General features: G+C 44.5%; 1 protein-coding gene across 1 annotated transcript in view; it reads right to left on the bottom strand.

Annotated features, from left to right (window-relative positions):
* Positions 1-22,816, bottom strand: part of LOC149354399 (nose resistant to fluoxetine protein 6-like) — a 50,951-nt gene that overhangs the window by 14,543 nt on the left and 13,592 nt on the right. The window contains exons 2-12 of the mRNA XM_089583314.1: positions 21,364-21,575; positions 20,232-20,343; positions 19,934-20,018; positions 19,760-19,851; positions 18,755-18,934; positions 17,461-17,554; positions 14,078-14,164; positions 7,397-7,568; positions 6,749-6,831; positions 3,270-3,392; positions 1,026-1,146 (exon numbers count right to left, since the gene is read on the bottom strand). Coding sequence (XP_089439440.1) covers positions 1,026-1,146; positions 3,270-3,392; positions 6,749-6,831; positions 7,397-7,568; positions 14,078-14,164; positions 17,461-17,554; positions 18,755-18,934; positions 19,760-19,851; positions 19,934-20,018; positions 20,232-20,343; positions 21,364-21,575 — 1,361 coding nt within the window. The remainder of the gene's footprint in view (positions 1-1,025; positions 1,147-3,269; positions 3,393-6,748; positions 6,832-7,396; positions 7,569-14,077; positions 14,165-17,460; positions 17,555-18,754; positions 18,935-19,759; positions 19,852-19,933; positions 20,019-20,231; positions 20,344-21,363; positions 21,576-22,816) is intronic.

The following is a 22,816-nucleotide window of genomic DNA, read 5'->3' as shown; positions in this document are numbered from 1 at the left end:
AGCGGGGGTCGGGGCAGAGAATGCGGCTTGACAAGTGCGTTATAGAGCGGGCGCGATTTGATGCACGTCGCTTTGCGTTCCCGCAGGTGCGCGGTTCTCGAAAGGATTGAAAAAATGACCCTACTTTTTTGAGCCAGAGTGGTGATGGTAATGGCGTTTTCGAAATTTTGAAAGCTGATATGGCTTTTACTTACGGTCGGCTACAAGTCGCTAATAGCAGTCAGGAGTCTATTGATAATAGTTAACAAGTTGAATATTTTACTTTAGGCAATCACTTTACTAGTTTACAAACTTCGCTGTTTTTTGGCGTCCGCCAACACGGGCATTACTATGCTGCAGAAAGCTTCCCTTTATGCCTCAAAAAGTCGATTTTAAAAAAGGCGGACTTCCCTGAAACACTTGGTATATTATCACCTGTTTTCCTTCCAGATCGTAGCCCATTACAACCTTCTTTCTTCTAAACTTTTTTCCCCAGTGCAGAGAAGGGGGCCAGATAATGATCCCTTCGGCCAACCCCACTGCGTTTGAATTTTCTCTCGCGTAGGACTGATTAGTTATAGCGGTGGTTGAGGCACAGTTAGTCATTTGTCAGTCAGACTTAATTCGCTGGTCAGATAACACAGTAGCTGTACCAAAAGTCAATATTACTATGATTCTGGTCTTTCAGAATGTTTTGAAGTTGTAAATATGGGTTGCCAACTAACTTCCATCACCATTTTCTGCTGAGTGTCGGCAAAATTAAAACTTGTTAATTCCTTGTTGGTGCTTACCGATCGTAAAAAAAAGTTCGTAACCTTAAGTGTACGCCGGTGGACACTGAGTTAGTATTATACATTACTGTTATATGCAGTGCCGTACTGAATAACTCCGACCACCTTGCTAAAAATCAATGTGTTGGCTACCTTCAACTAAAAAAAAATGTTTTGGAGTGGACCAAATGAGAGGGATTGTAATTGGCTCGATAAATTTTCTAGATGCCGAAAAAGCAACTTTTCCTCGACAATAAGCAATGGATGAACTTTCACCTTTGAAATCTTTTGCTCCTTAAATCTTCCGACGAGGAAATATGTCATACAGCCGACGAAGTAACACACGGCGTGGTAGAACGGGTAGAAGTAGTAGTAGAAACCAGTCTTGAGGAAAATCCTGCCACAAAAAAAAACGAAAAGAAAAAGCATTAGTGCCTCTCTTTACGGTTCATTAAATGGGCGGATCTCTTCAGTCACGAGGTATTAAACAATGTAGATTTTTTTTTTCTAAATTTCTGATTTTCCTAACACGCAGGCATAGACTGCATACATCCTCGTTGATGGGTTGTATGCATTTTCTCTGAGGTCCTCGTATCTCCAGGTTTTAACCCTACACAGTATAATTCAGTGTATAGCATTACTATGACAGGTACGGAGAAGTCAGGTACGGAATTTTTGATGAGCACACTATGGACGAGGGTGGCTGTGATTAACGCTCTGTAGATTAGGTAAAACAGAACATAAATGCCGACAAAATATATACCACCAGAATGCCACCATAAACACCAAAGTTGGACAGCCGCCGCCATAGTTCAATTCGTAGAGCACAGTACGCGACATACGGAGGTGTCGTTGGTACGGATCTCATTGACGGCATATATTTTTTCTTGGACTTACTTGTCAGTTATACCTGTAACAAAAAATGATTGCACTACTAATTTTTCATTGATAAAAGCAGAAATTAAAATATAGGCTATTTATGCTTCCCTTCAGTTCGGCGTCGGTTGGCTTCTTTCATGTGTATACCGTAACGAGTTCCTCACACCCCTACCCTTGTCTGCTGAATAGGGTCAGGATGGCCTCCGTACTGAAAGTCTTGATGCCGAAGGTAACATATGAGGGTTCTATCTCGGCTGCCACCCTCACCATTTGATCACTTTCCACGTTGCACCTGTGGTAATTCGGGACGTGCTGGGTCCACCGCTCTGGACCAAGGTTGCCCTGGTGGACGCTCTCATTATTACGTAGCACAGAAGAAAAATATCGCCGAATTCACAGCATCTATTATTTTCTATTCTTTAATTATTTTTGCAGAGATCAAAGGATCCTGACCGTCATGCGTACCTAGTTTTGAAACAACTCAAAAATCTAAAAGCAGCGTCAGATCCTCTCACCTTCTCCTGCGCCGACACAGCCTCTCCCCGTACGACCGCAGCTCCCTCTACACGGTGCTGCACAAGCAGGCCTTTTTTTTAGAGAACGGCTACCGTTATACGGCTGCTTTTCAACCCCCTTTCTTATATTTGGCTTCAGCTAAGCTATTACAGCTTTCGCGATAAAAAATAGTTCACCTATGGTTTCCTTGCTTTACGCGACTGTTCGCTTTTTCAGTAAGCATTTCTTATGCAACGGCACCTTATCAAAGGATTGCTACTCGATACACTGCCGCCCTGTACGCAGTGCTAGGGGTATGCTATAGTGAGATCGCGTTGGCGTATTAAGTTGGTTGTGGGACAATAATGACCGTGGCTATAGATTCTACGCTTGAGAGCTTCAGAAATGAAGCAAGTTTTGTCCACCACTTCAGAAAATTTTAAAATACGATAAAGGTATTACCCTGAAGTGAAATGATTTGAAGTGGCAGTGTAATTTTCTCTAACTCCAAGTTCCTCTGTTTAATTATCGCAGCACAGATTTCAGCACTTTGTTCTTACTCAAATGGCATTCCTTGCCTGTTTCAGTCGTACAATTATTTACTATTCGGCCGTTATTACTGTTAGCATGTGTCCATCTTGCATGCATGCAGAATCTACCCGATCATTCCGTGATTTTCTACAGAGGATTGCCTATTGCCCATTTCCTTCTAGGAACCCTCAATGAAATCAGTAGTCGCCATCCGCGTTCTGGGCTTATTTATTAGTGCAAAAGCACCACTCACTAACTCACTAAAGCTATCACATCAAATCCTTAAGGCAGAGCTAAAGAGTACCCTTCAATTGAAGAATGATCACGTGCTTTCTCACGTATACTCTGTTTAACTAAGACCTCTACCACTTTTTTCTTTTTATTTTTTTCCCAAATGAAAAAATACACGCATGATCACCCGTCCAGCCGACGTAATCAGTACCAGCCTGTTTCTTGAAAGTCTAAGTAAACTACGCGGATTATTAAAATATTTGGTACTTGTGCTTGCCGCTGGCTGGCTGTTGCATGGGCATGATAAAAGGCAATGAATTAACTGTCTTTGTTTCGAACAGCTCATGTCAGTAAATGAAATTCCCAACCTTTTTTTTTACTCACGTTATTGACTCGGTCACTGGCACGACAAATGGCGTCATCTCGGTGCCGGCCACTTGCCATGTTGCCACGGAACAGCTTACAAGGGACAGCACCACGAAGACAGCTACGGCTAGCCTTGGACGGCTGCAGCGTGAAAAAAAATTATATATATATATATATATATATATATATATATATAAGAAGTTGGGGAAGTCACATTGAAAAACTTAAGATTTATTCAACGTTTCGACCAGGGACTGGTCTTTTTCAAGAATGATCATACAGTGCATGGAAGGGTCTTCTTATAGCAGTGAACATGGCACACACAGGGCTTGAAAAAGACAAATGGGAAAAATCAAAGGGGAAAGAGGAACACAGCCAAGACACGAAACCCAAACACTAAGATGCGCCAGCAAAGGCGCCGCGTGAAAGAGTTGAAAGAGTGAAGTGGGCCCGGGCGGGCACGCGACTAGTTGGGGAAAAAAAAAGGCGTGGGGGTGGTTAACAAAAGAAGGGACTTAAGTGCCTGCCAATTGTGTGCGTAAGTATCGCCTCTAGCCGCCTCTGTGTGGCCCCGCGCGACTCCAGAAGAAAACACGAGGACACACAGGTTGCGGCTGAGGTAAGTGTCTCCACACGGTGGCACGCGGACCCCAAGACCAGATGAGTTTGCATATGAAGACCATATGGAAAGCTCCTTCTTTACAGGAGTAGAAAAAAGAATAAATAAAGACCAAAAAATGGCACTGCGATGGCCGAAGGAAGCAAAACCCCATGAGGGTCGCACATGAGAACCACATGGAAAGGCTCCTTCTTTACAGGAGTGGAAAAAAGTATAAATAAAGACAGAAAATGACACTGCGATGGCCGAAGGGAACAAAAATACACACACGCAGAGGTGATAAGAATACACAGAATACACACAAGATTGTGTCACTTTTGTAGCATTTTTTAGCAGAGGATATGTGGGGAAATGCGTAAAAGCCCACAAATTAAGATAAAGACAGCCCCTGAGTGTTAGAAAGTGTACCAAAAAGGCAAATTTCATTACAGGGAACACCGCTTAAGAATAACAGAACAACACTATTAGAATAAATACAAATGGCACGCGAGATAATAAAGGCGCCCAAAATAATACAGTTGAAGAGTGTGAAAATATGTCCTAAGAAACAAAGTTTACCCAAACGCCGTGATCAGCAACAACAAAACGATAATAATGCGATGAATACACATGAGAGACGAGCGTCACTTAATTCGTGCTTAACCACAACAAAAATAATGTCAGTACCTCGACTAGAAATGAAAGTGTTAAATACAGAACAAATCGTTATGCAACTGTCATCAAAGTAGATTTAAGAAACATTATTTTCGATGCAAAAGAGTTCACAAGGAAAAGAAAAAGAAACAAACAAAACATTGCAGAAAGATTTAGCCAGAAAGGCAGGAGAGTTTGCCAGAGCTTTCATTAATTCCAGCAGACAGGGTGTAAAATTTAAATATTAGATATGATTCACAGGCTTCCCTGTCGTAATGTGTCTGGAAGCCAGATTGGAGTATGGTGGCCTTGAACTTTCCAAATGAATGGCCTTTTGTCGTTACGTGTCTTGAAAGAGGCAGATCTGGCAGTGATCTTATATGTGCTCTGTGGTTATTGTGACGCTCGTATATATATATATATATAGAGGTGTGAGGAAGCTGTGTGAGGTTCTCACACAGCTTCCACCCTCACCGTTCGATCATGTTCCACGTCACAACAGCGGTAACTCAGGACGTACTACGTCCGCCGGTAATGAACTTGGGTGGCGCATGAAGACTCTCAAGGTTAGGTTGCTTGTAAAACATAAATACCCCCGAAAGCAGAAGATTCGACAGCCGTCGCCGTAGCTCAGAGGTAGAGCACCGGACGCGTAATTCGGAGATCGTGGGTTCGGATCCCACCGGCGGCATGTGGTTGATTTTCTTCTGCTTTTCTAATCAATTATCTTTAAGCGATAACATATTCAGTGATATTCTAAATTTATGAACACCACAAAATGAATAAATTAATTAAAAATCCCCTGTATCCCTTGGTTTCTGTGACTGTTGGCTTCTCCCATATTTATAACGAGCCCCTCATTGCTCTTTCATTAAATATACATATATATCTGAGAAACCGCACCTTTGCCTGGCTGAAATTGCTAAACTGACCACTATTATGATACACATTCTGCGGTAGGCCTATGTTCTTGCCATCCGGGAGATTTTTATGTTGGATTAAAGGTGGGATTTCCTTACATGCAAAGCTTGAGGGATCTGCATGTAAGGACCACTATAATGAATTTTTATGCCTACTTTGGTGTGCCTTTTTTCGTTTGTTCAGTATGCCCCGTGTCTTGCTTCGCGCTCTGTAATGGATTGTCATAGCTGCTATTCTTGTTCAAAAGACGACAAGGCAATTAATTCAAGAAGGGTGGTGAAAAGAGCACGTTGCTAACGACAGACTATTGCCAATGTCGATGGCAACGACTTTTGCGGTTCGGTCGGCTTCATGTTCACTACATGCTCAGTCGTTATCAAAATTGCTTGTTTTTGCTTGAATCCAAAGAAAGAAGCAGACGCGAATAAACTGCTCCAATGAGCCGTTTGCTGGGTCGGTTGCTTCCATAGTTAACAGCATTTGACAGCATTAAGGAGTTTGCGAGAATAGAGCTCATATAACTAGGCAAATAGAAAGGGTCGGTAGCACTTCAACTCAAAAAGCACAATATTCGTTCTCCACGAACAAAATATCGAATTAACACGAAAACATAAACCGTACCCACAACTGCAAGCCGCAGAGACCCTAAGGAGAAGGTGAATACTGCGAAAAATAAAATGAGAATAGTTTGTTTTAGCTATACTAGTTAAAATGCCTTGGCAGTAACGCTGATCAAATCATATACTAAGAATTAATTCGCTGTTTACTAATCTACGTTTACAATGATGAAATAGTAATGGTCCAGTAATAACGACGAGTCCTAAATCACTTAACACGACAGGAAAAATGTACATGCTTTCAAAGAAAACACTCACGCAGTGATTATTAAAAGCGTTAAATAGAATGTTATAGGTGGAGATACAGCCGTTTCTGCGAATGCGCAAGGTCTTTTGGCCGGAAACCAATGGTCGGAGTAAAACAGCCGCAGAGGGTTGGGGAGCTTCGCATGCTTCATTGTTTAGAAGAAACTATCAGCGGAAACAGCACTCTCTCCATCAGACCTGATTTAGACAATACCGCGCATTTCCTGTTTTTCTCTTCGGTATTATTATCAAAGTGAAAGCAGTGCCCCTTCCTTCCCCTCGCCCTTCACTCTCTCCTAACTTCACAGAGAAGCAGGAAAACAGCGCGCCTTTAAGTGACTTCATGGACAAGGTTAACAAGTAGTTTTCTTTTTCCTAAGTACTGCATCACAGGCTAAGCGTCTTCCAAATTGACTGGATTGCGGTAGGGCTGAAGATAAAAATATCGAAGCTTGTCTTACCTTTTCAGCACCAAAAGAATCGGCAAACTGACAAGGAAGAACTGGAAGTCCAGGGACAGGTACCACAAGTGTCCAAAAAGTGGCTGCAGTAAAAGCAAAACGGGGATATGTGGACTGACCATTGTGTTCTGACATATTTCGGGCCGCCTAATTGATTGCTGTTTGCAGAGAGAGCCTTGGTTTCAATATACGTCACAATTACCAAAACGTTTCGCATTTCGAACATGGGCTGCCAAGCAGCACGAATTGAGGCGCGTTTTTCGAATTAAGACGTAAACGTGGCAATCTGTGATACTAATTCAGGACAAGTTTATTGAGAATGCCACCTGTTGCTTATTCTGATATTCCCTGTTTTTTTTTTCTGGGCGTGCATGTAATCAGGAGTGGGAGGTCAAACTTGATAGTTTAGAAGATTACTGGTATTTTATTGATGTTTTACGGCCTCTTTAGCAAATTTCTGAAGCCGCCGACGCGCTCACACAGGCATTGAGACCGGCTCGAAGAGTTGTGAGGTAAAACGTAGAGAAAAGCTCAAAGCTTGATCTATCTCGCGAATTTATGGAGTTATCTTTGCATGCATACATCGCGTTCTCATTAATACAGAGGCCGCTATAAATTATGCTCCACCGTACATAAAGGCAAACGTACAGTCTCTACAGTGACTTCGAAGTCGTAGTTTTGTACTTGTAGAAGCAGATACAGCCACTGCCTCTGAAATTCGTCGTTGAGCTTGCGGAAGTACGCCTTAGCGTCCGGTCCGGAGGTGATAAGAGGCAGCAAAAACAGACACATGAGGAAGAAGAACACCGGCACCATGGTTCTGCAAAGAAAAAAAAATCAGCCTTGTAATTCATTGCTGAAGCACATTCGCGAGTCAAGGTATTTAAAAAGAGAAGTTGCAGTTAGCTAATGCTCCGAGTGTGAACAGGAAACAGACGCTGCTCTTTCAGTGTCTAGTTTCCGCTTAGAACTATGTGCATAACAGTTCTGTCATCGCAACTTGTACCCGGAAATATGGCTTGCCAAGCATACTGAGAGGGTTAATATTTTTGTAGATAAAATCTTGATAGTTATAGCTGGGGTTGACTACCAAAAATCAATCAAGACCAGTGGTCACGGCCCTCTAATAAGCTGAGTGAATGGTGCGTATCTCAAGTATCCCAGCACCGAAGAGAAACGCAGGAGAGATCTAAAGTGGCAGTGTGCGATAAAATATTCAGAAGCATTCTTTTCAGAATGCTTCCGGCATCCCCGTACAAAACTTCTTGGCCCTCTTACAAACATACCTTGAGTCCACTTACGCTGAATGGGATGGCCGTGTTTTTATTCAAAAGAAAGGAATATGCATAGGAGCGTGCATTGCTCTATTGCTCAGTGATTTTTACTTAGCCATGCTTGACAGGTCGCTTGAAAATCGTCTCATTAGCTCAACTTCTGCAAAAGTTTTCCGTTTTGTAGATGACTGCCTGATTCTGACTAAATCGGATTCGGTGAATTTTGATGAAGAAGTTAATGCTATTCTTTCTGTTTTTTCTGAAGTCCTCGCGCCTCTTGAAGTGACCCATGAAGTACCTGTTGATGACTGCATAAAATTTCTTGACTTGATCCTGTACTTCACTGTTGCACATATGTGCTGATGTTTTGAACCTAGGAGCAAACAACCGTTGCTTCCGTACAGTTCCTCTCATTCGAAGCTCGTAAAAAGGGGCATTGTAGCGTCTTGCTTCAGTAACGCCATGAAGAAATCTTGCACCCACAGGACTGCGAATAGTTTTCATTATCAGGTTCAGAGGCTCGTTACTGCAGGATGCCCCCTCAACGTCTTAGCAGAAGTAGCGGAGGGGATGTTGAAAAAGTTGAAACTTGGTGCCGCAGTCGACCACAGTACCAGAAAAAAAAATGTGTCTGTCATACTCTACATTCATGTTGTCTCGCATAAATTGAAAAGAATAAGTAAGAGAGCAGGAGTAGATTTTCTGTTTTCAGCTCCTGTGAAATTGAGAAGTTTGTGCGTGCGTGTAAATGGCCCCTAAAAGTCAATTGAAGCTCAACCTGTCTGCACAAAAAAGCATGAGGTTAAATTTGCGAAGTGCGTAGAAAATCTGGTTTATTCGATCGCTTTGAGCTGTGGTAGTTCCTATGTTGGACAAACTGGTCGTTGTTTGAACGATAGGCTGAGGGAGCACAAAAATGATGTCAAGAATGCTGCCCGCCACATCGGTGTTCATTGTCGTGATTGTTCTTGCCAGCCTTTATATGACAAAAGCAGGATTGTTGATAAACACAAAGATCAGCTGACTAGAGAAGTTATCGAAGCGTCTGAGATCTTGAAGCTGGGTCAGAGGTGTGTAAGCACCCCTTCTGTCGCTATCTTGCAGAAAGAACATGAATTTTCGCACACGTGTTAGCCTTGTGTTATCGAATACGTGCCTGGTCGGAGGGGTATCTGTCACGGTTCTTTGTATTTTTCTGTTTTTTAGTGTCGCTGGCGCCTTGATAAGCATGGCTTACTGAATAAACTTTCTGTTGTTAGTCAGCGCTGTGTATCGTCCCTTCCTTTCCTCTGGCCTTGTGCCGTTGCGCTATTTCACAAGAAATCGATAAAATATATAAGGGAAAGGCGGCGGAAAAACTGCGCTGGGGATTCTACAAGGCGTGTTCCAGATGCTTCGTGAGCACTGAAATGCTGCTTCGGAACGGGGACCCTTGAGAAAGAGCGCATGTCTGTAAAGCTCAGACAAAAGCTGTTGGAGCCACATAGCTATACAGCAAAGGACAGGTCCCACAGGGTCCTTGCAGGCACAGCAGATAAGGAGATAGACGCGAAGCGTACAAGGCAATATAAGAAAGACACGGCTGCACTGCCTCACTTTTTACAGAGCCGCTGGTTATGCGCTGTCTTGTTGCAGAGGGGAGGGGGGGGGGGGAGGGAATGGTAAGTAGACATTGGTATTCCCTAAGTGGGGTTTAAAGACCCAAAGATGCACATAGCCTATGTTTCGTATACGTTCAGACCCTTTTCGGGCAGAATGTTGTATGTATTAGGGGCGCAAGAGTTTAGAGGGGCACTGGGACAACAACAGCAAATTTTCGTTGTTAGCAAAAATACATTCTGTGGTCCTCTCTGGCTATGTCGTTGCCTGTCCGGTCGTCAGAGTTGCATCAGTTGAAGAGATAGTTTACTAAAAATTTATCCCTTCTTTCAAACTTGTGATGCGAAGACCGGCAAGAACTTTGTCACCACTGTTTGGAACTGAGTAGTGGTGTCACTCAGCCCTAGGGACCCAGGCGCCAAACGCTGTCTTTACGCAACGCAATTTTCTTGCGAACAGAGACGGTGGTAGTGGTACCTGTATTTATTATATTTTTCTTGCCTTTAGTTTCTTATAAAAGCTCTGTTTTTGTTGAATGCAGTGTCTTTGTCATTGAAACGCGGGAATCTATCGATACTAGCCAACTTAGATTATTCATCGGTGCCCCATTAACTATCGAAAACTGGAGCCGCTGGGCGTGACGAATGGCTTCCAATAAGCCCGCGCAACTCCGGTGCATCTGCTCTTGCGTGCGGGCCTTTCCTGTCAAAGGCAGGACGTCATTGCCATCCGGGCCGAGCCCCATAAGCGTCGGAGAGCCTTCAACTAGGCGCACGTTGTTGCGCGAGTGTCCGCCAGCGTAGGAGGAAATGTTTTGTGGTCTTTTGGCCCCAGGCACGGCAGCCGCCATTATCTAGAATCTCAGATGTTCATTTTCCTTAAGCGATCAGATGCGGTCATACAAAAGAACTCAAAGACACAGTGGTTAAAAGGTCACTGAGAGCATGGGGCACTTGTTTAACATAACAGTAAAGAATCAGAGGATCAATTTTTTTCTGGAAAGAATAATTGGTTAGAGTTGTCCTCAGTGCCCTTTTAAAGCATGCGCGTCGCACTCCGCACACTGTGCACGCACTCTATACTTCTATAAAGTAATCAGTTAGAAAGTGTAGCTTTTTATTAACTACGCATTACTTCTTTTTTGTTAACTCTGACTCCTTTTAGCTACCTGGTTTCTAAATCTCTAATGCTCCCTTAAAAGCTGAGTTGGTACAAATCGGCACTTACGTTTTACTAACTTTGATTGCTCGTTACTATTTTAATTGCGGGTAACCCTTCGCTTAAATCTTAAACAGAAGGTTGTAGTTGATAAATACAGTCTAGCCCGGTTATAACGAAGTCGGCGGGAATCGGAAATCACTTCGCTATATCCGCTATTTCGTTATATGTGGACTACGAAAAAAAAATGCAAACATCGGCACACCGATTTATTGCCGCTGAAAGAAGTCGTCCAGCGTCCCCTGAACACGTTTCGCGAGTGCGGACTTCAGGATTGCGGCTTCCATACCATCCAACTGCGAACCAAAGATCTGGTCGAACTCCGCGATAACGCGATAACGATAAAAATGAGCCACGCTTCCAACATGCACAATGCTGCCGCGCTTTCTCCCTGCCTTGCGCACCGCGGCACCGACATAAAACAAAGCGCGCGCTGCCACACCTCCTGCAGACTGCAGTCCAGCCGTGGTGCCGACTACCTGGGAGAAATAGAGAACCGAGATTGGCCAAGACGGCCGCTCTCTGCGACGTCATCGAAAAAAAAAAAATCGTCTCTGTTCTTTTTTACATTTTTCCCCTGAGCGGCGTCCTCTACCGCTCTACGCCGTGACGCCGTTCAAGGACGGCGCAACACGAGACCGGCGTGCCATGCCATGCAGTGAAGCAACCTTTCGCTCCGCAGGAGAGCAGACGACGCCACGAAAGGACGCCGTCAGCCGAATTTTGCTCTTATTTTCGCGGAAAAAATCGCCTCAAGGACGCAAAAATGTGTTGATTGGCAGATTATTTTTCGGTTGGTATGAAATCTCTTCGTTATATCCGCTGACGCGCCCTTATTTACTTCGTTAAAGCCGGACCCAAAATGTATTGAAAATGCAAAAATGGGAATGGGAAATTGAAATCCCTTCGTTATAACCGCTATTTCGTTATAAGTGGCTTCGTTATAAACGGGCTAGACTGTACCGCTGATAGTAGTTCGAATGAGAGGGTTTTACAATAAAATATTTTTGTTACGTCAAGCATTTTTGCGCATTTACCTGTTCTGCAATCAAAAGTTACAAAAATAAGTGCGCTATCTTAGCTTAACATAAACATGCCGCGTTTATGTCACCTTTCTTATTTTAGGCTCAAGTGTCACCATGTCTGTGTCTAAGTATGCATGCTGTGGCAAGCCCAGGGGTGGTCACTATCAATAGTGTCAGGCTTTGAGCCCCACTGAATATAAAGGGAGCTTCACCGAAGATTTAACACAATTTTAAAAAAATAGGCAGTTAAAGATAGAGCAACGCTTTTTTCGGCAGTGCTTTGTCAGCGGCGTAATATAGCAGAATACTGCTAAGACGCGCAACTAGCAGGCTGGTGAACGAATATTGAATAGCTAGCTTATTAGCTATTACTGTTAGGCTCCTTAATTATTGAGATGCGTATAGACGACCGTAAGTTATATCCATATCAGTTTTTAGAATTTCGGAAACGCAGTTGCCGTCGCGCTGTGACCCAACAAATTTTGGCTACATCGCGCCAAAATACATGCGCTTTCGAGAAGCTTCGAGGCAAAGGAATCTCTCCAGAGCACGTAAGTCATCGAAATAGCCAAAATTTGTTGGGTCACAGCGCCGAGGGTACCCGCGCTTTCGAGGAACTAAAAACTGATATAAATGCTACTTACGGTGGGCTCGGCCTACACGCCCCTTAATGATTAAGAAGCTTAAAAGTAGCGGTTAAAAAGTTAACTATTTGATATTAGTTAACCAGCCTGCTAATTAGTACGTCTTAGCCGTATTTTGATGTACTACACCGCTGAAAATGCAATGCCGAAAAAAGCGCTCTTCTAATTGGCAAAGCCTATTTTTCAAAAATTGTACAAAATCTTATTTGAAACACATTTTATGTATTTTCACATTCAAAAATAACACATAACACCAACCAGTAATACCCACAACCTAGCACCATAAACAACAAGCAATTACTAGGCATTCGCTAGTAGCTACTGGGACCTGTATTTAAAAAAGTGCCATGCATACATCGTCATTTTTTAATTGCCTGCATGCACTGAATGCTTTTTATACCGGCACTTCCGCAAGGGAGCAGTCACTAAGAAGGTATAGTAGCGCAGACTTGACTAATGTTGCACTACCAACGAGGTTATCGCGCAGAAGTATCGCTTGCTAGTGATTTGACAGGGCTCGATATCTAGTATTGCCCATAATGTTAGTTCTTGCTATTGCTTTCAACGGTTAGTAAATTTTGCTAGCGTGTAATTTACTACCTCCATCTACTAACAGCTTGGCTGCAGATGGGTTTCTACTTGCTCTCATAATGAGTACGACGACCCTTTCCTTTTCAATACTATATGCCTCTGTTTTCGCGAATGCATACACTCAGCAGAAACGATGTTTGAAGAATCCTGCAAAGACTTTCAATACCTCGACACAGTTTTCACTCACACTTTGTCGCTTACTTGTGCCACAGCTTCGTAAATGACTAAATTTGCATGTTAATGCAGCTTTAATGTTGGGCTCACAGCTTTTGTGCCGAAGTTGAAAACGGTGCTGTTCCATACATTGTTTGATTCGGAAGGACAATTAATAAGTGAACTATGGCTTTCGTTTTGCAATAACAGTACGTCCACAAGAGCAACAGCACAATTTCTTCCATTTTGTACCTGCACGACGGCCTACTTTTCCACATAGCACTTCTTTCACTTCTTCACAAGAGGCAGCTTGAAGGCAGAAATTCTTCGGGTCGTTTATGAAATAAAGTGAAATAATTCTTTCAGATTACATGTCCTGTCTACCAGCAATGGAAATAAATATTATGAGTGCAAAATGAATAACTCTAAGACATGAGCCTGCATTCACAAAACCAATGCGAGATGATGGTATTACGACTAGATATATCAGACTGAAGTGGTCATGGCCTGGATAATACAGATAACTGAGGGCTGGTATGTGCAACACAGATAGAGGTAGTACTTCATAACGCCAGACAGTGCCGTACAGTGTTGGGCTAATAAATTTACATCCATACATATCCCCTGGATGGCGCTTCCTTCTAAGCTGGCGTAGACCTAAGTCGGCTGATTGTAACAGTGATGACCCTTGTGACGCCTGCTGGGTGCAGATATACGCAGATAAAGAGTCTGGACTCATTATCGATGCATATCTGGGAATTACGCATATCTACGCACATCTACGTCGAAACGCTTCTCTACGGATCTACGGGAGATTCCGCTTACCTGATTAACCTTCTGACTACGGCAAACAGGAACACGATCACTCCATTCCTCTTCTGCTTGTGCACGACGAAAGCTAAAAGAAATCCGCTGTAAGAAGGGTTAACAATATGAGTCGAGTGATGGATAAGAAAAGAACAGCAATGTATTTCTGCGCTGCTTCAACCAAGTACGGCGAGCGATGTTTTCCGTACTATCCGTGTTGTTTACTATTGTTTCACGGTGTGCAGCGCAAGACAAACTGGTTGCCTTTTACATGCACAAAATGTTACTGAACTCGCCTTTTTTTTATCGGGTGCTGTTGCGTCCAACCAAGCTATTTATTGAAGCATTCGTTTGGACACGGCAGCTTGCATGATTCCGGCTTTGGACGTGGGTCTGTAGCGTTGCAACCCTGTAGCGTCGTTAAACCGAATGCTGCGCGGTATCGGGAAGCCGGATCGAGGTAGCTAGCGAACAAAGTTAACTTTGCAAAGCCTTCGCGCGTCCGTAATTAAAGCAGCGCGTTTCAAAGAAATCTCCCAAAGCTGTTCCTGAATGGCAGGCGTAAAAGCGCTAGCTGCAGGTCAGTCTCGATACGCTTCAGAGGAAGGATTAAAAAAGAAAAAGAAAAGACCCGAGCAAGCTTGTCCCACACTAAATCCAGTGATAAGTTTTGCGACATAAATCTAAAAACGAACATGCTTTTTCGAAGGTCTGTACGTGCGGGATCGGTCAGTTATTGGCCACCACCGGTCTTTCTGTCACGGATGTCGAACTCACAGGCCTTCACAATAAACGTCTGAGCAAAGATCTATCTGGCTAACGTGACTGGTGAACGGATGGCCCCCGGCCTGTCTTATACCAAGATTATTTACGAGGTTGCGAAGACGTTTTCATCACGTTCTCCGGCCCCACAACCTCAGCTCACAAGGTTGCTCTTACGTGAAAAGGGTTCTTGATGTCCCAGTGCTTGTGCGCCTGAGAATCTCGACTGTCATTATTGGTATGGTGGAGGCGTCGGGAAATTGTTAACAGAATACGGTAGCGTGAATTCCATCCCTCATCGAATGATAGACAGCTGCCGCTTAGATATCACTACGCAGGTTTGTAACGGCATCAGTGGAAGGAATGCGGGGTCGTTCCTAAAGCTTCCGTCAGTGCAGACGCTTTGTTTTGACTTAGGCGACCGACTGGGCCGGGTCGTTGTAGGGTCAGACATGCATGGTCGACAGCCAGGACAACCAAAAAGCTTGGAGGCTAACGAAAATAAATCCCTGAGCCCCCCTCTCGCCAACTTTCAAATCGCGGTCCACATAAACACAGCTCACACTCTACAGACCATGCACGTATTAGGCCTTCCTATCCCCGTCCTCTCCCTCTTATAAAAAATAATTTGACCGCGCCACCCCCGAGGAGCTGTGGTCAGGGTTTGTGAGAACCACAGGGGCCCACGACTCCCCTTTATTCATTTTTTTTTCGTACAGTGATTGAACAAGAGCTAGCGTGCGTTCATCTGGTTCTGTTCAATGTTCTCTAGAGCGATACTATGCCACTGTGTTTTCGTGTGGGTTAGGTTTCTTCACTCTTAACGGCATTTTGTAGTCACGTATTGCAATTTTCACCTTGCGCGAGCTCGCAAGAGCGTCTTTCAGCCATAATAAGGCAGAGTTGCTTCCTGAACATACCTGTGCTCATGACTATCAAGGTGTTGCATATCTATGTTGTAATGATATGACACCGCGAAATGACATCGTGTTTAAACTTTAGTGTTGGATGAATCTCAATCACTCGCATGCTTGGCTTGGCTTATGAACGTGGCGTGGCTTGCAACCGGCTGAAACATTGGTACTAGCGCTAAAATACAAAAGGGACTACGAAAATATACTGGCGGGACACACGCTAGAACTACTCGAGAACAACAGGGCCCAATGTACTAGAAAGGAGAGTGATCAAAGAAGAAAGTTGTGCTAGTTGATGGTTTTGATTAACTAGCTTAAACAAGCCAACTATTGTTAAAATACACAAGAGACAACAAAAAGATACCGATGGGACACATGCCAGATTTTAGCGCTAGTTGGCATGTTTCATCCAGTGAATCTAAAGCAGCAACTAGCCCAATTTTCTTCTTTAATCACGCTCTTGACTTGCAACATTGCTTTTGACCTGCGACGCCGGGGTGTGCGGTCATGCGAAGGTTCTACGGCTGGCTCAAGCTTTTCCGCATTTTCTAGTGTGATTGAGAAACCATGGGAAAGTCGACGGGGAAGTCGACTAGCGAAGGAGTAATTGTGCTAGCCAGACTCTTAATTATTGCAGCTGGCTGCAGTATTAAGGGGTCGGGAGAAGATACAGTAGAGGCTGCTAGAAGACAAGAAGAGGAAGTGAAGCGAGCACCGCCCGCATGTGCCGCTGAGGGCTTTCCAGAAGCGCACAGACCATCGCCCCACTGTTTCCCCGTCGGTATCAGCCGCGCATCTGCCTGAAGGGTGCATATTGTACACCGATGCATCACATACTGCAGAGCGGGGAGTTACTGCTGTATATAGACCCTCCCATCCGCATCTCAACTCTCGTGCGACGTACACCGCAGATACATGTACCCCCCTGGCATTGGAACTTCAAGCCATTTACAATGCCATTGCTTCCCTTCCGCTCGTTCCCACATTCAATGCAGTTCATATTTATACAGACTCCCTCGCCGCCCTTAAACAGCTTAAGGCTGTTCGACGCACATTCCAGATTACACAATCAATTCACCTACTCTGCGCAAAATACCCATGTCCTGTACGCATACACTGGATTCGCGGTCATTCTCACGATCCACATAACATTCAAGCAGATGCTATGACTCACATTGACACATCAGACGACCCGCCACCTTCCCCTCTTCCCCCAGATCCGTTCCTGTCCCATGTCTCCGATTCACAAGCTCTGCGCCAGCGAACACGCGCTCTAATTCCTCCGTGTTCGCACCCTCTCCCCCGTAGTCTAACTCGGCAGGAGGAGGTATCAGTGCGCCGGATTCGGGCAGGGGTGGCCCTGACCCCATCTGTCCGTTATCGGTGGGGTGATAAATATCTGCCAGCAACTGACAGGTGCCCTCACTGCGGCGCTGCACCGGACATTTGTGATGTGCTGCACCTGTTGTGGACTTGCCCAGAGACGGCCCCTATTAGAAAACGGCTCCTCAGGGAGGTCGGCCTGTGGTGGAACCGCGACGGGGTCTATGTGAAGTGGACTATGGACAATCACTTCACCAGCAGCCTATGCGAGTACCTCGCCGAAACTGGTCTACACTCCTTCTTTTAACTTTCTGTAACCTACATTCTACTCCCCCTTTTCTCAACTTATGCCTCAAGGCAGACTTCTCGAATAAAAAAAAAGAAGTGCACTGCGATACACACCTCAAGAAGAAGAAGCAGTCGACGCTCATATATCCTATAGTTGTGAATATGTTCGCCCAGTTGTCGGAGTATACTACGACGTTCACCATGTTGGCTGAAGAGGGAAACAACGAGTATGAGTAAAGCTGAAGGTTTTTTCATCGCTCTGCAAGTGCAGTATGCACGCTCTGCTGTACTCTAAGTAAAAGCAACGTTAAATGTCCGACCGCGGCAAATCTGGGACTGCGGCATTCTTTAACGCACGATGACATCGCATATCACGCGGCTGTATTTGGATTGCGGCGGCATCGAAAGGCGGAAGCCGCGGCCGGCGTTGAACCTCGCCGCCGTAGGTTCCCAATACCAGCGCAAAAGCCACTGAGGCGGTTGCCGGACAAAAAGCATTTTGCTGCCTTTTTTAATATACGCGATCACACCAGAAGATAGTTGCCGAGCGCAAAACCAATTCGCGCCAAGCATATTTCCTTTATTTCTTGTTTGGGTGGTGCATATGTCCTCACGTTTCATGTATCATAGTACCCTTATGATCACAATGAAAATTATGTAAACTTCTTTCTTAGAAGAAAATTCATCATGAAAAACTCATGCACCGAAGCTTTCACGCATGAGGATAGCACCCTTACGTACAGTAATCAAAATTTCAGGTATATCCTCGTTGCTGAGGTTTCTGCAGCAACAAGGCGGTTGAATAACTTTTTACACTTTATTCTGCACTGAGCACAGGCCTAGAAACCCTTTATTTTATTATTCTTGTGGTCACATGTCGATGGAGAAGCAACAAATCAAAAAATGGCCACGTGCTAATAATTTGGTTGGCATTGATTAAAGCAATCTGGTCGAAACTTCTCATTATTACAAAGCAGCATGCCCACAGTGTTGTTTTGGCACATAAATGGCCATCAACCGCTGAACTGGTTTCTCTTTATGAAACGATGCGCAGCAGGAAAAGTGCGTTGGAAACCGGCGCGCTTCGTTTACACTGCGTTCCGGTACTGGGCTGCTATATAGCCACACTTGAAATAACTGATTGTTAAGCTGCTTAAACATGGTCCAGTACAATGGCCCTCATCAACAGCTAACGGAAGACAAACGAAAATGATCCCTTCCAATGATATCATAAGACGGATGGTTCCCGCGCATAATCCCGTTTTATGCTATTGAGTGTGCCTTTTCGTTGGCGAATACATTAAAAATGACGAACCGGCGCCTGTTGCGACAATGATAGAGTTTACATGGGCTGTTGTTTTAGTAAGAACTTGCAATGGTTTTGTTTAGAGGCCAAAGGCTCACATACTCCAAATGTCCGAAGGGGCACCGTAGCTGTGTCCAATAAGAATATAGACAATGCTGAAGAACCGGATGCCATGTAGGAACCTCATGCTGTAGGCGTCAGAGCTCTTGTTTGTAGCAATTTGCAGCATCATGCGCGTATTAGACACCACGGAGAATGACGTCAAGAGAGATAGAAGAACACCTGAAATGAAAATGAGTAAGAAATAAAAGGCATAGAACAGAAAGTTCATATTTGGCGTCAAGAAGATCCTTGAATTGCCTTCGAGAAAAAGTTTGGTGTCGTGGCATGGTTTAAATTAATTAAACTGTATGGCAAAGCGAAAAGGGATAGTCGTATGAGGGAGCATGTACGATAGATGTTCCTTTCCTATTTGAGCTTCCCTGAATGCATGGCATCTGCTTTTGTGCTGCGTTGAATTTGCATGTCCTTTACTCCAACTTTAGCGCCCGTTAAGCGAGTTCCGCGGACATGCACGCGGTCGTCAATAGCACAGAATGCGAGGCTTACCACATCACTTGATGCTTCTGTTATGGGGCAGTGCAGCAATTCATCAATGCTTTAGTCCCCATTTCGCTGTTAAGCCTAGGAGCACTCGTCGAAAGTTAACTTGAGAATTGTGAAGTATGCTTTATAAATGAAACAAAGCATATTTGCTGGCCTCTTTAATAAGTTCAATTATGGAATATAAATAACATGAACGAAAGGAATAATTTTTAAGAGGCCGCAATATCGATCTCAAGATTACCAATCCCGCACAGACGCTCTTGGAAGTTAACGAAGACTAGAGGAAAGGTTCACCGCAAAAATTGTGCCAAATGCGAAGATCAGCTTGAAACGGATGGCGCTTACAGGTTGAAGCAGGTGCTCACATTTTCAGACCCCGGAAGTTATTTCTGTTGTAAATCGTAACAGCTGCTTCACTATCCGTAATATTGTGGTTGGCATTTGTCATTCGGCTTTATCTAAATATGAATGGGTGACGTCCGTAAATATCCAAACTTTTACCTTTACTTTGGTCTTTTTGCTTTCTTCGTGAGCAGCATACATCGACGGCAGTTCCAAGCCCGATGATTAGGACTAGAGTGCCTAGAAATGCTCTGCAGAAACAAAGTAGCAATAAATAAATTTCTTTTAGTCGCAGATTTATGAGCGGTGTCACACATAGCTGCACATACTTACAAAATAATAACCTGAGTTTTTGTCATGTCTGGAGCCAAAGCTGTGACGCAGTCGGTGATGGTAACGTCTAGAACTTTAGGAAGCACTGAAAGAGCAAATGCGATACTCATAACAAATGCAGAAATTTATCAGATAGCTGACCGCGTTGCTTTTCTTTCCGTTCGTGAATCATGCTGTCCTTAGCACATCAACTAAATGAGAAGTTTCTGCCGAAGGAACGTTAAAGGTTCATTGTCACGGTGGAGCGGGGATTTTATTTCTGAAAACATTGCACGGTTTCAATGCTACGAATACATACCTGCCTTCGCCATCAACTGCAGTTCATCTTGGTTGCAGACGTCGAGCACACAAATTCCTAATCGCACGATTGGAATCCTCTGCTCATAGATATGCCCTCGAAATTTCGCAATCTGCACAGAGAAAAATATTTGTCATAATGACACCAGCTGCCGTGCACCCAATTTATCTTTCTCAGTTTCGGACTACAGGGTCCATTGATGCTAAAAGCGCCAGTTATCGGGTGGTTCCTTCAGAACTCACATTGCTGGGCGGCTTGCAGTGGTCGGCACTGAAAATATTGGATGAAAATAAAATCAGGAGCGTCGCTGTACCTGCTAGTGAGGTGCAAAGCGGATTTCTTGAATAAGGCTAGTCTTTCCGCAGTAATCAGGCAAAAAGAAAAAAGAGAGCGCTGTGGCTTGGGGGCACATATTTGGTACATCGAACGCCCTCAGCTCCGCGTGTTTCCTCACTTGTCTGTACTGCCTCTAAGAATGTTGCTAGCAAGCATCAGGCTCAGATGGTTGTGAGAGCAGCTTACTGTTTTTTTGACTAGTCTTACCTCATATCTTCAAGTGAGTTATTTCTCTGTGCGATAGAAGCGCGTGTTGAACGCTGAATTATTCGTTTTACTCACTTTACGAAAGTGCCCTATCTTTTAACTTTTTTACTCAGCACAATATTTACACGTCAAAAACTAGTCACTGGCATATACTGAGAGCATGTTGGTAGTGAAGAAACGAAGATATTTGATCCCATAATTTAATTATCGCGTCGCAGTTCATAACAGCATTCCTTCATCCTCAGGGGATGATATTGGAGAATTGAAGTTGGCCTCGAGCTCAACGTCTATCTGTATTTCGTTTTCTTCGGAGTGATAGTTAGGTGAGGGCAGAATTTAACTGAGGCTCGTTGTCATGCCACCCTCATCTTGAAAATTATTTTTTTGGCGCACCGCCTGTGGGCACGCAGCCCTGCAGGCCTCATACAGCCAGGCCACCTCATAATCAGTGCGTTGTTGACTTCTGCAGGGAAGGACAGCGAAGGAACCTCGCACGCCGCACTTAGGCAACACGAAGTGTTGCCTAAGTGCTGACCTCTTTGCATGACTTCTCAGCGCTACGCAATAAGCCAGCAGGCGCGATTCTCACCCGTGGGTGTATAAGAGACATAGCGGCGGCGATGAGGTCGTCCACGTCGGTTTTGTTTCCGCCGTATGCAACCACGTTACAGTACTGCGCCCGCGCAGTCTCGTGACCGTACTCATTGCGCACCACGGTCTGTACGCATTCATCGAAGGCACCCAGGTCCGCCCGCGAGGTCGTCAAAGCTCCGGTAGGGTACTTTGCGGTAGCGTCCATCACTGCGTGAAAAAGAAGCACTTTTCACACCGCGCGCAAATTCATTTCCTGTGGTCCCCCTGCCGCATACAAGGAAAAGAAATAAACAAGCCACGTTGGGTTGCAAGGCTGGCTTTGGAGGGTAGATGTGTAGGCCAATTGGTGAGACGTCAGGACGCTATCACCGCAACAGACACAGGACAGAGGGAGGTGACGACGTTGTGTCGTCTGTGTCGTCACCTCCCTTTGTCCTTGTCTGTTCCGGTGTATAGCTTCCTGATGGCTGGCTTTACTGCTTTACCAGATATTGGAAAAGTTGTTTTTCGCTAGTTTCCTTGAGGCCAAGGAATGAAGCGACCACTTGGTATATGTACTATTTTTTAAGTGGTGCCAAATGATTGGTTCACTAAAGGTTACTGCCCTGCGACAAAAAAAAACTATCACAGCTCATACGCGGGTTTGCGTTTACAATGCGTGATCGCCAAATTATGATTAGCGCTGGCGAAGTTGTAGCCAGGGATTTCAGTGTTATCAGTGGCGCTGCGCTGTATTTTTTATTCAAACTGCGCTTTTTTTTTCGGGAAAGGCGCGCAATGCGTGAAAGCCTCCAGATTAGGAGACAGAGAGGGAGGATAAACTTTTATTCTTCGACTAAAGTATGGTGGCAGTCTGTGGGGATGCAGCCTCGTTCGCTGGCATTGAGCTCTTCTCGTTCGGCGACCTCTATGGCTTTAAAGGAGTTAGCGCTTAGCTAGTTGGTTGTCAAAAATTGTAGCATGATTTTAGGCCTAAGGGTACTACAGAATAGAAAGAAGACAACACGGGTGCTTGGTTGCCTTCCTTCTTGTGTGTCGTATGTCTAGGCGCTAAAATCCTGCTATAGTTACCTGTGCAGCCCTACTGGCGGCCCGGAGTTGGACGTGCAGGTTGGAGGTAAGCAACGCGGCTGTCCACTGCTCAGGATTCTATCACTTTGGGATTTCCGGCGCAATGCCTTGATGCAGGGCCGTAGCCAGGGAGGGTGTTTCGGTGTCAGAACACCCCCCGACCATGTTTTAATAGCGCTCTTTTTCCCCGCGCGACAGTTCTGCGTTGAATTTCAAACAATGGCCTTTATTTTTGTGTTTCAGTAAATATTGAGGAATGTTCTGATCCATTTGCGTTCTCTGTTTGTTCTTGGAAAGACTGATGTACGTTGATGGGGCTCTGTAATAGGAAGAAGTTATTGCTGAAAACAGTCACTTCTTCGCCATCGCACGAAGTA

This window comes from Amblyomma mixtum, chromosome 3, assembly GCF_055824585.1.
Source record: "Amblyomma mixtum isolate Tamu chromosome 3, ASM5582458v1, whole genome shotgun sequence".
NCBI classification, from domain to species: domain Eukaryota; kingdom Metazoa; phylum Arthropoda; class Arachnida; order Ixodida; family Ixodidae; genus Amblyomma; species Amblyomma mixtum.
The sequence above is the reverse complement of the archived record's forward strand: the minus strand, read 5'-3'. Positions and strand labels throughout refer to the sequence as shown.